At 48.0% G+C, this 16,542-nt stretch overlaps 2 protein-coding genes across 2 annotated transcripts in view; one reads left to right on the forward strand and one right to left on the reverse strand.

Moving 5' to 3' along the window:
- LOC119167317 (multiple C2 and transmembrane domain-containing protein 1-like) overlaps positions 1–16,542 on the reverse strand; it is a 250,349-nt gene that overhangs the window by 126,468 nt on the left and 107,339 nt on the right. The window lies entirely within an intron of this gene.
- On the forward strand, positions 6,125–8,401 carry LOC119159748 (major heat shock 70 kDa protein Ab). The gene has a single exon (XM_037412592.2). The coding sequence runs from the start codon at positions 6,278–6,280 to the stop codon at positions 8,126–8,128; it is 1,851 nt and encodes a 616-aa protein (XP_037268489.2). The 5' UTR covers positions 6,125–6,277; the 3' UTR covers positions 8,129–8,401.

Raw genomic sequence — 16,542 nt, forward strand, 5'->3', positions numbered from 1 at the left:
AGTATCTCAAGGAAGACTATCATCTTTAAAAGAGAATGTCAGTCAGATCTTTAAAAGGGAAAGTCAAACAGATAAGCCGCATCAGACGGATGGGCCAATCAGAGTTCACAATACGGAGAGCCCTACAGCACTGTGAAATTCCACGGAGGAAGGAAAAAACCATGAGGAAGCGTTACGTGTCAACAGTGAAGCCTATATACTCATGCCAACCCAGGATAGAAATAGGCCCTGCTCACGTGATAGCCAAGCGCTGCTGTAGGTCGGCTCGCTTTGGTTGCGTCCGCTGAAGGAGCAGTGGGGTCCTAACCCTACTAAGGAAGCACCACGCCTTGGCTGGGAGGTGCGGCATGTCAGATGAGCTTGGATTACCGAAGCTAATGGAACCACGTGACGCTTTATCAGTTTTAGGAGCGAAGCTCCTTAAGGCGTAGGCTTGTCTACCGCAGTTGTCTGTAGTAGCCACCACTAGTGCGTGAAGTGTTCACTAGATGGTGCTCGCATTGCTCAAGATGTTTCGACAGGCAAACAGACAGACACTGTTCGTCACGTCTTTGATGATGTACTAGGAAATATTCACGGTTTTACCGATGAACCACCGGAGCTTCGCCCACTGATCGTCTTTCACTCCATGGATATGCTGTGATTTTTTGTTATTTTTATGTGGAATTCGACGATGTTCATTGCGCACACAGCTAGATCTGAAGATTATTGCAGTCCATTTTTACGTACATTTATTTGCACTTGTAGGGACCCAACGAAATCGTTAAAGAGCAAGAACATCGCGCAGCGCCATTTTTTCAGGGCAGCGTTTTGGCTCTCAGTGACGTGACATGTGGCGCGTTGTTCCGGCACGCGGGAAACTGTGTGCACAACTAGCAGCACAGCTTCAATTAGAAAGAGAGGAAAGGATAAACGTATGCATAAGGTTTGAACGTGAAAACTTTCACGCCCGAATGCCCTTTCATGGTGACTATAAGCGTGACCTCATTTAAAGAGGGTATCAGCGCGGCTGGGCTCTTAAGTTTTCAGGCTGATCGTCACATCAGGAATGCACCGCACCCTCCGACGCGCGCTAGCCTACGCACGCACCAGTCAGAAGCGTAGTGAGTAGCCAGCGAAGATTCGCTAATCTTTCTGATCAGCAAACTTGGACTTTGCTGCCCGGGAAAATTGCCTCTAGCACAATCGATCGACCATGAGTGGAGGCACGCCTCTCGCTCGAATACATCACTTCCACATCACAGTCGATGCTTCTGCGCCAGCAAGCTGCGAGCCGGCAAGAAGGCATGCGTGTAATTTCATCACGAAATGCACTACGCTTGGAGACCAGGTGGGTCGCATGATCCGCAGGGTCTCCAACAAGAGGGGGGGACTTCGGTGCACAGATGCGTTGCGGCTAGCGCACGCTTTTGTCACCAGCAGGGTCATGTACTCCGTCCCTTACCTCTCCCTCCGCAAACATGAGGAAGAACGAATCGAGGCAATCATTAAAAAGACAATAAAGCGGGCTCTTGATCTTCCGATCTCTACATCCAACAGCCGTCTCAAGGCATTGGGTGTGATTAATTCATACCAAGAGCTGAAGGAAGCCCATCTTTTAAACCAGTACACACGGCTAGCCCAAACCAACTCTGGCCAACGCCTGCTTGCACGTCTGCACATAAGACATGATTTCGAACAACAGGAACGGGTCAAAGTGCCAGAACTGTGGCGCACAGCCCTTCTGGTCCGACCTCTACCCACTAAAATGGACAGAGATGAACACACAGCGCGACGTGACGCACGCGCTCGGGCGCTGGAACGACAATTTGGACAGAAGCCAGGTGTGTACTACGTGGACGTTGCTGGCCCCACCTCCAAGGGGTGGTACACGGCGGCTGCTATTCACGAGGGCACACAGGTGGATGGGCTAACCTTTAGGGCGTATTCTGTAACACAGGCTGAGGAGGTCGCCATTGCCCTTGCGGCCTCTCACAGTAATTCCCGGTATATTATCACGGATTCGCGCCGAGCGTGTCGTAATTATACAGCCGGGTACATATCACCGTTAGCCGAGACAATACTGCGCAACTGCATAAGAGACACGGACCCTCATCCGAAACGCATTATATGGACACCGGGCCATCAGGGATTGCGGGGAAATGAGGCTGCAGATGCGGCTGCCCGAGCGCTCATTTCCGGGCTACCTTCGTCAATGCCGATGGAGACCGATGAGGAGGGTTACCCTCTCCTCCGATATAAGGAAATTCTTTATTATTATCGGGAAAGTCATCGCCGCTACCCTCCCCCCGCACGGGGGTTGAAGAAAGCAGAGGAGCGCATTTTGCTTCGCCTCCAGACGAATACATTGCTATGTCCTGCCATAGTCAAACATTTCGACCCTACGGTCACAGGACAGTGCCAGCACTGTGGGGAGGTGGCAGACACCTACCACATGGTGTGGGCCTGCCAAGCTAACGCAGCCATTACTCCTAACCCAAACCCTAGGCGAGAGGACTGGGAGGCGGCCCTGCTCGGCTGCTCAGACCTTCAGGCCCAGCAGGCCTTGGTCCAGAGAGCCAAGACGGCGGCTTTAACCAATGGGGTCCCGGAATAGAGACTCCACCTAGTCTGTAGGGGCCTCTACAGAGGTCCTACACCTCTCTTTTGTAAATAAATGTTTTTCACCACCACCACCGCACTACTCTTCAAAGTTTGTTTGTTTGTTTGTTTGTTTGTTTGTTTGTTTGTTTGTTTGTTTGTTTGTTTGTTTTTGTTCGTTACCGCTGTCTGCTAACACTGCGAACGGCACTCTCTGCCGACAGGAGTGTTGCCAGGTAAACTAATCTGGAGAAGTACAGACAGTCGCTAATTACTGCAGCTACGAAGGCGTCCTTTTAGAACAGCAATCAATTTTGTATATTGCCACGTTCCATTTCTGAAGTTTTGTTATCGCCCCAAAACACTACACAATTCTCAGCGCAAACCGCGCCTGCAGTTTTCAAGAAGCTTCCGGACTGTAGTACATCATTTCGATAAGATCATGCCGACTCCGCGAACTTTACAGATTATTCTGGAACACTCGTCACCGCCAGCGATAACGCTAGAACATTCGATGGCAAGAGTATAAATGCCTACGCACTTCGCCGCTTGTCAGTAGTTGATCGACGGCCGACGCTCTGTTCAAAGCTCGATGTTTTTGTCATGTACTTTATCCTTGGTTGGAAGTCAATAAACTTCTCTTTGTTGCTATCTGTGCAAGACTGCTACTGTAATCGGACATTCCATTTACCGGGCACAGGTTCGCCCAAATAAACATTTAAATCCCAACATAAAGTCTTCTGTCTTCGGCCACGTCACGACCCCGTGACAATATACGCAGTAGTATTATATTCAACAGTCTTTGTGTGTTGTTCTTTGGTGGCTATATTCTGTCGGAAAGCACGCGCACGCAATGCACAGTATTGCACAAGTTATCCATTAAACGCTGCCATTGGCGTAGCCAGGTAGACGAGAGAGGCTCAAACACCCTCCCCAGTTTTTTTTAGTTTTGTATGTGTATATGCACGCATACAAACACGCGCTGGAACATACAAAAAGGGTGCTCGAACTCCCACCCCCTCCTCGCTTAAACCGACACATCGAATATCGAGCAGTCTCATGACTTCGCACTAACTACTCTCTTCAAATACTTTCCTATATACTGTTCTCCCTCGATGCTAGACAAATATAAATTATGCGATGAAAACATACGTTATGCTTCTAAAAAGCGCCACGCCTGCGTGGAAGGCACAGCACAGTCACAGCGAAAGCTAGAAGAGCGGCCTTTCAGAGCCTTTGATTGATATGTGGGGTTTAACGTCCCAAAACCACTATATGATTATGAGAGACGCCGTAGTGGAGGGCTCCGGAAATTTAGACCACCTGGGGTTCTTTAACGTGCACCCAAATCTGAGTACACGGGCCTACAACATTTCCGCCTCCATCGGAAATGCAGCCGCCGCAGCCGGGATTCGAACCCGCGCCCTGCGGGTCAGCAGCCGAGTACCTTAGCCACTAGACCACCGCGGCGGGGCCCTTTCAGAGCCTTTACTAAACACTTCTTGAGTAACTACTGCTAGCACACTTGCTTTATACCCGCTACGGCATTATTAATGAAAAAATTTGGGCAGTAGGCCGGCTTGTTTCTTGCTGGATCCTTTCTTTTGTGGCTCTCACCCACTAAGGGGGATCGGCCAAGAAACCGGTGCGTAATGCAAGTGAATACCTTTAGGTTATCCAGGCTAGGGAAATAGAATTACTTTGTTTTGACTTGATGGGATTAATTTGGCACAATGTGCAAAAAGGGGAAGAAGAGAAATAATAGAATTTCTTGAATACCTGAGGTGTAATCGCTATATTATATTTCTCTGAAGGTTAAATAATTACAGTGTAATAGCTAAATAATAAATGTTAGATTGGCTAGTAAATATTGAGGGCTGATCAATAGCTCAGCAAGGTAATCTTGTGTTACATAGGAATTCGCAGAGAGCCCCGCAGATATTCCTGTCGCTGCGTCCCAATGAAGCAGCCCCAAAAGTAGGCCGGCATTCCCTATGCTATTTTTCGGCATTCTTCTGAAAAGCGTGATATCTGCTAAACGTTTGCAAGGAATGTTGTGCCAGTTGTTCATGCAGTGGCTCACGACGATAAGTAATTATGGCTAAAGTGGGTATGCGCCACAGTTAATTGCTGAACAAGAACAAGCTTTTGTATGCTTCTAACGTAATGCTTCTAAAAAATACATTACTTTGACTGATGTTATGAAGGCTAACCTTGCAACTGTGAGCATGTACTTTTGTTTTTGAAAATGTGAGTGTTCCTTGTTCATCTTTATAAGTTTTGACAATATAGTAACAAATAGAAGTTCTTGTCATGTTGCTCCTGTCATTTTACGGTGACGTGGGACCAGTCAAGTTGCCTATACGCAGCTTTTATCCCACAATCCTCGGTGTTTGTGTAGGCTTTGCACTCATGTAACAATAAAAAAATTCAACTCCAGTTTAAAAAAAAGACTTTATTGTGACCCCGACCGGTCAGTTATTTTTTTTCGACCTGCGCCCCTCCACAAATACGTTGATTCCAATAGTGGGCTAAGGCCACCTATATAGCGTAAAAAATTGAACTGTCAAGCTCGTCACGCTGCGAGTTTTGCGAGGCCAGAGAAACCGTGGAACGTGTGTTATGGGAGAGTGACGGAGGTCGGGCTTCCAGACGGGGACGCTGCGTCGAAGCGAACGACGCTGCGTCCTCGAGAACCAACTGCAGGTTGGTCCTCGAGGACCAACCTGCAGTTGTTTTTGAGGACCAATGTCCTCGAGGACCAACTGCAGGCCGTCCAGTTGGCGGAGGCAGCCCCCAGAGCTCAAGGGCCCGCCGCCTAGGCCAGGATATTCGCCCAAATCACCAATAACGCCAGCTGACTTCATTCGATTTGATTGAATCGACGGACAACTTTTTTTTATTGAACAGTGCCAAACAACAAGTATCAGAAAAAAATTCTTTTTGAACCTACACGTCGTCATCAGTGCAGCATTTTTCAAAGCTCTGAACAAGTTTTCGCGTGAGACAGAGCTTTAAAAAGGACTGTAAATAACTTTTGAGCGTTCAAGGTTTCAATGCGCCATCGCTTTCATCCTCATGATCATCAACACTTTCTCTCTACTTTTTATCACCCCATTTTTTACCTAACGCTGAGAAGAAGGTCAGTGAGTGCAACAACTTTATTGACGATCCGGAATAAAAAGAGAAGTGGTAGCGCAATTAAAGCAAGACAGTAGCAGGGCAGAAAATTGATTCAGGCTGAGCTCTCAGTTTTTCTCTCATAATAAACCTCTCTCTCTTCTCCTCACGTCATAACTCGTACCAAGTACAGAGGATTGGCCAAGGAGAATTTTTCCAGTATTTTGTCTTGTGTTTTTGTTAATTTGTTTTCTTGCTTGTTTGTTTTTGCTGTTCGTTTGAGCCTTACAGAATACGGCACATACCACTCTTATTCGAGTGCCGAGGTCGGGCGGGTTCTAGAAAACGAAGAAGTGCGCGAGCACGCGCACTGGGGGCAGCTCGCGCACTCGGTACCCGGCCGAGCAAGCCGCCGTCGCTAAAGGGACGCGTTTCGAGAGATCGTCCGAGGCCCCGTGACCGAGCGCCGGGCTCCGGTGAGTGCACTGCAGGTACTCCTGAACCTCGGGTCCGGGCGCGCCAGCACCGCTGACTAGCAGCGGACTCCGGGAGGCAGAGCCGCAGTTCTACAGCTGTCATGGCCGCCACTCCGGACGAGCCGGCCATCGGCATCGACCTGGGCACCACCTACTCGTGCGTGGGCATATTCCAGCATGGTAAAGTTGAGATCATCGCAAACGACCAGGGCAACCGCACGACACCGAGCTACGTCGCCTTCACCGAGACCGAGCGACTCGTCGGCGACCCGGCGAAGGCGCAGGTGGCCCTGAACCCCGAGAACACCGTGTTCGGTTCCAAGCGACTCATCGGGCGCACCTTCGATGACCCCAAGCTACAGGACGACCTCAAGCACTTGCCCTTCACCGTCGTCAACGAAAACAACGCGCCCAAGATCAAGGTGATTTACAAGGGCGAGGAGAAGGTGTTCAACCCGGAGGAGATTTCGGCCATGATACTGACCAAGATGCGAGAGATCGCCGAAGCGTACCTCGGTCAAAAGATTACGCTCGCCTGCGTCACCGTGCCGGCTTACTTCAACGATTCGCAGCGACAAGCGACCAAGGACGCCACCACTATCGCCGGTCTCACGGTGCCCAAAATACTGAACGAACCGACGGCCGCTGCCTTGGCCTACGGCCTGGACAAAGTAACCAGCGGCGAGAAGATCGTTCTCATTGTCGACCTCGGCGGTGGGACTTTCGATGTTTCCCTTCTCTCCATCAAGGACTCGCAGACGTTTGATGTGCTCGCGACGGCGGGAGACACGCACCTCGGAGGCGAGGACTTCGACAGCCGCCTGGTGGACTTCTTCATCGGCGAGATCAAGCGCAAGTTCAACACAGACATCTCCGACAAGGCGCGCGCCGTGCGTCGACTGCGAACCGCGGCCGAGCGGGCCAAACGCATCCTCTCTTCCACCGCAGAGACCAGCATTGAGATAGACGCCCTCTTCGAAGGCACTGACTTCTACACCAAGATCACACGCGCCCGGTTCGAGGAGCTGTGCCTGGACCTCTTTAAGAGCACCCTGGGACCGATCCAGAGGGCGCTGGATGACTCCAAGATGGACAAGATGAAGGTCAATGACATCGTCCTGGTGGGAGGATCAACACGCATTCCCCGAATACAGAAGCTCGTCAAGGACTTCTTCAACGACAAGGAGCTCTGTTTTAACATAAACCCGGACGAGGCGATCGCCTACGGGGCTGCCGTCAGCGCCGCCTTGTCGGCCGGCACCAAGGATGAAACCATCAAGGACGTCAAGCTTCTGGACGTGGCACCGCTGTCTCTAGGCATCGAGACGGCGGGTGGCGTCATGACAAAGATCATCAGCCGCAACACGAAGGTGCCGTGCAAGACTTCAAAGCCGTTCACGACGTACTCTGACAACCAGACGGGAGTCACTATTCAGGTCTATGAAGGGGAGCGGGCCATGACCAAGGACAATCACCATCTTGGTCGCTTCGAGCTGACCGGCATACCGCCGGCCCCACGGGGTGTGCCCAAGATCGAGGTCACCTTCGATATCGACCACAACGGCATCCTCAACGTGTCGGCCAGGGACGAAAGCACGGGGCATGCCAAGTCCATCACTATCACCAACGACAAAGGTCGACTTTCCCCGGCCGAGATCGAGCGCATGCTCAAGGAGGCCGAGTTGTACCGACTGGAGGACATTGCATTGAGGGAGCGGGTCGCCTCGAAGAACTCGCTTCAGAGCTACGTGTTCAGCGTCCAGCAGGCGATCAAGGAAGTCGCTAGTGACAAGATCTCAAGCGAGGAGAAGGAGAAAGTGCTGGATAAGTGCAAGGACGCCAACGAGTGGCTGGAGGAGAACCAGAACGCGCCAGCCGGGGACATACAGGCCAAGCTGAAAGAGGTGCAGGAGGTCTGCTCCCCACTCATGATAAAGATGCATATGGGCTGAAACAAACCAAAATGGCGGCGGCGTGCGCTTGCACTCATCGGCGACCGGCGCCCTCAATTGTCCCCGAAACGCCCAAGTGAAGAAACGCACAATCCTCCCTCTAAACCACGCGAGGCCTAACGTCCGCCGGTAGCAGTGACAAAAATGTTTCACGAACGGACAGTCGTTTTGTGTTCCACACGGAAAGCAGCCCTGGCTGATGGACATACGAGGCGGCACTTTCCAGTCGGACAAACTTCCGCAGATGCAACATTAAATTGTTTAGCTCTGTCATTTTCCCGTCTTGAGCTCTCTCCCTCTGTCTTGCAGACGTTCACGAAGTGATTCTGCAGTTTGGCGCGCTTTTCAGAGCAGTGTTGCTCCGCCCAGGGACGTGTCTTTTCACTACAAGATGGTAGATTAGGAATAGAAGACAACTTAATCAATCTATTAAGCGCTGAGCGCAGCTAGTCGCAATACATGACGAGACACATTTGTTACAATGACACAGTGGCTTGTCAGCCTTTCGCACATTCCGTACTTTTTGTAGGAACCGCCTCCATGGGCGCAACACACTTTTCTTTGCGCAATCCACCTATCTAGCCGCCTAAGTCTGGGTGCAGTCGCGATCATACCGTTAACATGGGGTAAACCAAAATTAGTATGGGAAGGTAAGATGGTTTGGCGAATATGACTCGCTGGTAATAACATAATGTCATAATCCTGTCACGTACGTCCTAAAACCCTTTCCGCCAGACGTGGGGCAAATACCCGAGGGCGAGTATGTGCCGCAGTTATGCGGATATATGCCATAGGTGATTGACAGCGAGAACACGCATGGGTAATTTTAACTCGTGAACCTTACGTAGAAGCTGGCATCGGCAACGTTGACCCAACGAATGCAAGTGATAAATGTCGGGTACCCAGCAGCAATCGAACACCAGCATTTTGCGTGGCAATCAAGTATTCTACCACACAGCCACACGATGTCTAGATAATGCTTTGGAAAAAGACACTATTCAGGCGTAATGTCTTGAAAGGTCAATTGTGGTTGCTAAGCTGACTATCCTATTTGATAAACGTTACATATGTAATCCTGTGATACAGCCGTCACGTCGAGTTAGCGCCAGTTGTAGTTAAGCGCCATCAACTGAAGTTCATTTATGTAGCAGTGTCCAAGCCAACCATCCCCGCGCGCACTAGCGCTTCATTTCAGCTGACCGCTTCTGATGTTGGAAACACTGATCTTGCTGTTGGCATCGTTACGCAACATACGCGACTGTTCAACGTGTTTCTGTGCGTACAATATTTGTACATATATTTAGAGTTATTTTGTTACGTCTCGCTAATTACAAAACAATCACATTCCCTCCGCATGCTTCGCACAACATCGATTCCCAAGGTACGTGGGATCTGCCGATTTTTAATTAACGTTTTCGCATTTAAATTACGATTTTTTGTTCTCGCCATTCCTAGTTATATATAATTAACTGTTAATCACCTGTGGCACCTTCCTGCATACCGCGGCCTATGGTATATGGGCATACGCCACACGTGTCGTGAGTGAAGAGATGAACGACGTACGCGACGGGATTTTCATCATGACCAGCCCGACATGTTTGTAAACACTCTTAAACTAAGTTAAGGAGGCCATCACGAGAGCACCCAGATGTAGACAGACAGACAGACAGACAGACAGACAGACAGACAGACAGACAGACAGACAGACAGACAGACAGACAGACAGACAGACAGACAGACAGACAGACAGACAGACAGACAGACAGACAGACAGACAGACAGACAGACAGACAGACAGACAGACAGACAGACAGACAGACAGACAGACAGACAGACAGACAGACAGACAGACAGACAGACAGACAGACAGACAGACAGACAGACAGACAGACAGACAGACAGACAGACAGACAGACAGACAGACAGACAGACAGACAGACAGACAGACAGACAGACAGACAGACAGACAGACAGACAGACAGACAGACAGACAGACAGACAGACAGACAGACAGACAGACAGACAGACAGACAGACAGACAGACAGACAGACAGACAGACAGACAGACAGACAGACAGACAGACAGACAGACAGACAGACAGACAGACAGACAGACAGACAGACAGACAGACAGACAGACAGACAGACAGACAGACAGACAGACAGACAGACAGACAGACAGACAGACAGACAGACAGACAGACAGACAGACAGACAGACAGACAGACAGACAGACAGACAGACAGACAGACAGACAGACAGACAGACAGACAGACAGACAGATAGATAGATAGATAGATAGATAGATAGATAGATAGATAGATAGATAGATAGATAGATAGATAGATAGATAGATAGATAGATAGATAGATAGATAGATAGATAGATAGATAGATAGATAGATAGATAGATAGATAGATAGATAGATAGATAGATAGATAGATAGATAGATAGATAGATAGATAGATAGATAGATAGATAGACAGACAGACAGACAGACAGACAGACAGACAGACAGACAGACAGACAGACAGACAGACAGACAGACAGACAGACAGACAGACAGACAGACAGACAGACAGACAGACAGACAGATAGATAGATAGATAGATAGATAGATAGATAGATAGATAGATAGATAGATAGATAGATAGATAGATAGATAGATAGATAGATAGATAGATAGATAGATAGATAGATAGATAGATAGATAGATAGATAGACAGACAGACAGACAGACAGACAGACAGACAGACAGACAGACAGACAGACAGACAGACAGACAGACAGATAGATAGATAGATAGATAGATAGATAGATAGATAGATAGATAGATAGATAGATAGATAGATAGATAGATAGATAGATAGATAGATAGAAACACTCGAAGTGGCGGCAGTTCGCTAAGAAGTGCTTCACATTTGATATTTAGGAGAGAGCGGGGGGTTGGACACTCCCCAGTGCTCCCCCTCTGCTTATCCTACTGGCAGCTATGAGATCCGTTAATGCGCGAGCACAGAACAAACTGTGAACAGAAGCAGTTGCTTGCAACGATAACCACCACTGTCGCATTAATGCCAGTTCTAAGGGATTTTGCGTATAATACAAATGTATTGATTGATTGATTCATTGATTGATTCATATAACGATTGATTGACTGACCGACTGATTGATTGATTGACTGACCGACTGATTGATTGATTCATACAACAATTGATTGATTGATTGATTGTTTGATTGATTGGTTGATTGAATGATTGATTGATTGATTGATTGATTGATTGATTGATTGATTGATTGATTGATTGATTGCGGTATGCTCGCTTGGTATTGAACGGCATTTATTGGTGAAGCGATGAGGAATGGCTGAACACGCAGATGGTGTCGCTGGCGACGACTTTTCGACTAGCTGACTAGTGTTCATCAGACCAGCAGGTGCTGCTACGATACTGCTACGTTCACTTCACTGCCTTGAACTGTTGTGGCTCCACCAAAGACAAGTCCGCTTGTCAAAACGTTCTGGCGACCTTTCGTATTCATCAAATAACCATCACCGCTCGCACCCATATTCTTTTCAACGTCATTTCTTTGTATTTATGGGTACAGAGTCAATTTACCCCACAAACAGGCGCGAATTGGCGCCCTTTATGGTTATTTTGTTGTTCTTTTCTGAAATAATGGCACAACCCACCCCGAGGGACCGGGCAGGTTGCGAAAAATTTTTATGATTTTCATGTGCGGGCTTGGAATAAACAAATAGACGAGAGACAATGAGAAGTATCAGAAGAAAAGCAGGGTAGATGACAAGGCGAGTAAGCAAATGGCTGCATTCCTCGGGGCGGTGAGTTTTGAAAGTCACGTGCGCTTTTCTTTTTTTTTAAGTGAGACCTCCGCATTATTGTGGCGCCTGCGGCACTGCGATCAAAAATCGATTGGCCACTGCACGATGTGTTATTTCTTCTTCTTTTTTGAAGTTTTGTATTCGTACAGCCGATTTTCTCAAAGTCGAATAAAAAGAAAAACAAACAAGAAGGAAGCCTCAGACGCAAGACTGCAGAATCTGAAAGTCATTTTTAAAAGTGAGGAAGAATAACCTAGACGAGTAAAACAGCGTCGAGGACTCCTTCAGGGTATTTCGCGCCATTTCGCCAGTGCGGCAATACGCTCGTCTCGGGGAAAACAGAAACGACGTGCGCAATATTTGGACGCTTCGCTGAGTGGAACTGCGTTAGGTGGGAAATGCAAAGAGAAACAAGAAAAGCAGCAATTATTCCACCATTGGGCCAGCGTGTGCGTTAGAAGTCCGATGATGTCTCAACGTGGGTATTTCTGTGCGCTTGAAGCCACCGAACCAAGAATGAGATAACAAACGAAAAATCAGCAAACTTCAGCGATTTGCTCCTGCTTCATCACCGACAGCCAGTGGCGTAGCCATGCGGTGGCCACTGCAGACCTGTGCCACCTCCCTCGATTTTTTTTGCCATGCATGCATAGCACGAAATGACCGCAAAGGTGCCCCCCTCCTCCAAAAAAATATTCTGCATACAACTCTGCTTAGAGCACCAATTCTTTATTTTTTTTTACTTTTGATCAACACCGTCGTCATCTGAAAAGCTGCCCCAACGTTCACGATACCAGGCGTTTGTTTTATTTTATTTTATTTTACCAATTCATTAACGCGGAACAGTTGCGACGCCGCTGAAATAGAGCACATTATCGGACATTGCCTAGGCCTGATCACCACTTATTCTTTCGTTCATTGGATGATGAAGAAACATGGACGCCACTGAAAATATCTGAAACGCATTGAAGTTGAAAAACCCGTCGTAAGATGCCGATACCGGCTCCACTACTCACTACATGGTACGGGAGTGACCACACAATCCCCCTCTGCAATCCAGAACACAACACAACATGGAAAGGTGGGAGGCAGCTCTGTCCAGCTCGGATCCGAAGACCCAAGAGGCCCTCGTGCGAGGACGACGGCCCGCGCCAATGGGATCCCGGACTTAGAATCCCACTCACCAGTCTACTCATGCAGAAACATCTAATAAACGTTTTATTTTCTCTAGTATAGCCAAAGACTCGAGAAATTCTATATCTGCAAACATGCGAAAATTTAAGAATCAAGTGAAAAAAAAACCTATTGTCCAATTACGAAGGAGAAATGCTATATCTGCAAACATGCAAGAATCTAAGGATCAAGTGAAAAAAAAAACCTATCGTTCAAATACGAAGGTATTGCGCGTATCTGTATTTATTATGTCGCATTTCCGTTCTGGAAACAAACTTCCTCGCAAAAATCAGCCACAACTTAGCCAACCCAACGCATTCAACGTCTCAGGCTGCCGGTATTACATCTCCTCGTGCTATTACATCCTTCTCCGAAACCCTGAAAAATATGTGCATGGTGAAACCACATAAGGGGAGACAGAGTATACGTGATTTTACACGGAGAATACGGCGGCATCAACGGCATAACGTGTACGAGGGCAAGGCGTCAATTTCAGAAGACAAGTCTTGATGTCAAAATATTGCCACCGGGAGGCCGAGAGGATTTACAGCAGCTCACAGCAAAGCAACAAACTTCTTTTTTCTTCTTCTGGTGCAGGACACCAATTTTTTGTGCGCGATAGTGCTTTATATGCCCTAAATCTTAACGACTCGCACGAAGCCACGGAGAGCACTTATAACGGTTATGGTACCTCTTCCGGGCACACGCGCGCGAGGTGAATGACAAGATGGGTCGTTGGCACAAAATGTCTGTCTCCACCAAAACCTGCGTCCCCCTCTCCCTTCCTCCTTTTCTCTTTCACCTTGATTGTTTTTGCTGTTGTGCTCCTTGCTGTTGTTTTGCTTGCCACCCGCGAACGCAAGCCATCGCCTCCGGAATGGGCAAAGAAGGCGCCAACGTCGTTATCTCGGCCAGTGCACGGCCATCAATTGTGACCTCGAGTTACCGACGAGCGGGCATAAAAACTTGTCCAGCGCACATTTGGGTCGCAGCTGCGCTTTGTCAACTTCTCCTCTCTCATTTCGCTCCTTGCTTATATAGTGTACCGGCGTGGGTGTTTGCGTGCAGAAGAGCGGGGAGGCGTAATGGGAAAAGGCCACTGAAAAGAGCAGAAGAACAGTATGCCGGTATTTTGCTCACATTTTCGTGCTTTTTTCGCACTGTTCAGTGATTATATCTAGTTCTTGTTGTTTGTTGGACAGCTATAGCGTCTACGACACCTCGTCCCTCAGCTCTCGTACTAAGCTCTTCTTTGGTCAACCATTGTTGCCTGCTCTCCATCTTCCAGCCTCTTGCTCCTCCCCAGCGTAGCTACAGCCCACAAGGGTCAAATCAATCGTCGCTTCTCTTCTCTCTCGCCATCACTGGTTCTCCCATCGCGGCACAAACACGCTGCCCCTACACTGGCGCGGTCTGGTTACGCCGAAGCGCGTTTCGCTGTTGGGCACGGCGATGCAGCCAGGAAGCATCCGCTTTCGCGGAGGAACCGAAGAGACAGTTTGGCGCGGCAGGTCCCGATTTCTCGGAAACATTTTGTCCTTGTCACATTTTTTTTTCAAATTACGCACGCTCCGGGTCCTATAGGTGGAAGCGATGACGTCGCAATACGTCACGAACGGCATCACATGTCGACGTAGCCTGTGTGGGTGGTACGTGAGCCTGTCGGCGCCAATAGTCGCCACGCACAGTTCGCGCTTCGCTATGTTCAACTTACGGTCAAGTGTGTTCTACACGACTCTGGGTGAAAGCGCCTGATATTTCCTGTGTATAGTCTTATTAGGCGCGGTAAACAGCCAGGCATACTGCAGGACATGGAATAGAAGCTATGATGTTCGACGTCGTCGTCAATGTTTGTTGTTGCTGCTGTTGTTGTTGCTGTTGTTGCTGTTGTTGTTGCTGTTGCTGTTGTTGTTGCTGTTGCTGTTGTTGTTGCTGTTGTTGTTGCTGTTGCTGTTGTTGTTGCTGTTGTTGTTGCTGTTGCTGTTGTTGCTGTTGTTGTTGCTGTTGCTGTTGTTGCTGTTGTTGTTGTTGCTGCTGTTGTTGTTGTTGTTGTTGTTGTTGTTGTTGTTGTTGTTGTTGTTGTTGTTGTTGTTGTTGTTGTTGTTGTTGTTGTTGTTGTTGTTGTTGTTGTTGTTGTTGTTGTTGTTGTTGTTGTTGTTGTTTACTTGAGCGAACATATAAAAAAGGAAAAGAAGAGGAAAATAGTTGACCTCAGTGTAAATGCCTAGAGTTGCACTAAAGATGAGTCAGAAAAGGTGTGTTTTATGTGACTGTTCCTCTAAGAGTTCAGTGTATTACCATCATACCACTGCTCCAAGCGTATATAAATATTTATTATTAGTAGTAGTAAGCACATATTCTGATTCTGTACACACAAAAAAATGACAATCGTACTTTTATAAATCATTATGCATTCACAATGTGTAGCCACGCGAAGTCGCTGTTGTTTGTGAAAGCAAACGCCCCAAAAAATAGTTAAATACTTAAACACGAAGCATGTGAACCGAGGAACTAACCTTGTTGTATTAGCTCTTGTAAGTCTTCTAGGCCTTAGGGTCCGTTTGTGTAACACAGTTTATGCTTGCCTAGGTCTCAGGTTTTTCTTCGAGTATAAAGCGTCACTTTGAACGTCACCTTGAACGTCACCTTTACGGTCTTTCGGCCACTGCTTGAAAATAAAGATAAGTAAACAGCACCTTAAGCACGCTTTACAAACTGCGCCTGGAAGCGTAAACAAGCGCTAGTGGTGCTCGTGAATGCGTCGAGTCTCACTGTGTGCCCTACGCTTCTTGCATGAGCGCACGCGTGAGGCGTTACAGCTTACAGCCTCAGGCACTTTAGTGCTCAAACCGTAAGCACCTAAAACTCCGTCGCGAAAGTTTTAGTTCCCTCAGTCTAGTTTCGTTAACAGCGGAAATGGAAGTTCTGAAACTACCTCTTGTTTCTCTCTTTGTTTTTTTATTATTTTCAAACTGTCACGCGCTTATCTTCGCCTGCCCATTGTCTTTTTTTTTGTCGCAAATCCCGCTGTTTCGTGATGCATGGTCTCCAAGAAGCGCAATATGGCGCGACAAATGAGTTACACACTAACTTTGTAAAAGCGACTGCATAACGATCCGCGCGGCGAAGTTCGCTTTATTGAATACATAAAGACGAGGTTGGTAAGTTGACCGTGTACGTGTGTGCCTCAAAGCGTTCAGTTTACGTGAGATGGTTGTTCCAGCCCACATTTAGGCACTTCCGCTCCCCGGCAACATGACCGTTCCATGTCCCGACTCCGAGCCACGGACCGCCTCCTTGCTTCCAGTCCAATACCTATAATCTAATTGACTGATTCATATGTTGCGTTTAACGTCCCAAAACCACCATATGATTATGAGAGACGACGTAGTGGAGGACT

This window comes from Rhipicephalus microplus, chromosome 1 (assembly GCF_043290135.1).
Source record: "Rhipicephalus microplus isolate Deutch F79 chromosome 1, USDA_Rmic, whole genome shotgun sequence".
Classification (NCBI taxonomy): domain Eukaryota; kingdom Metazoa; phylum Arthropoda; class Arachnida; order Ixodida; family Ixodidae; genus Rhipicephalus; species Rhipicephalus microplus.

Coding starts and splice junctions, on each gene's coding strand:
- LOC119159748 (XM_037412592.2), top strand. CDS start 6,278: ATGGCCGCCACTCCGGACGAGCCGGCCATCGGCATCGACCTGGGCACC.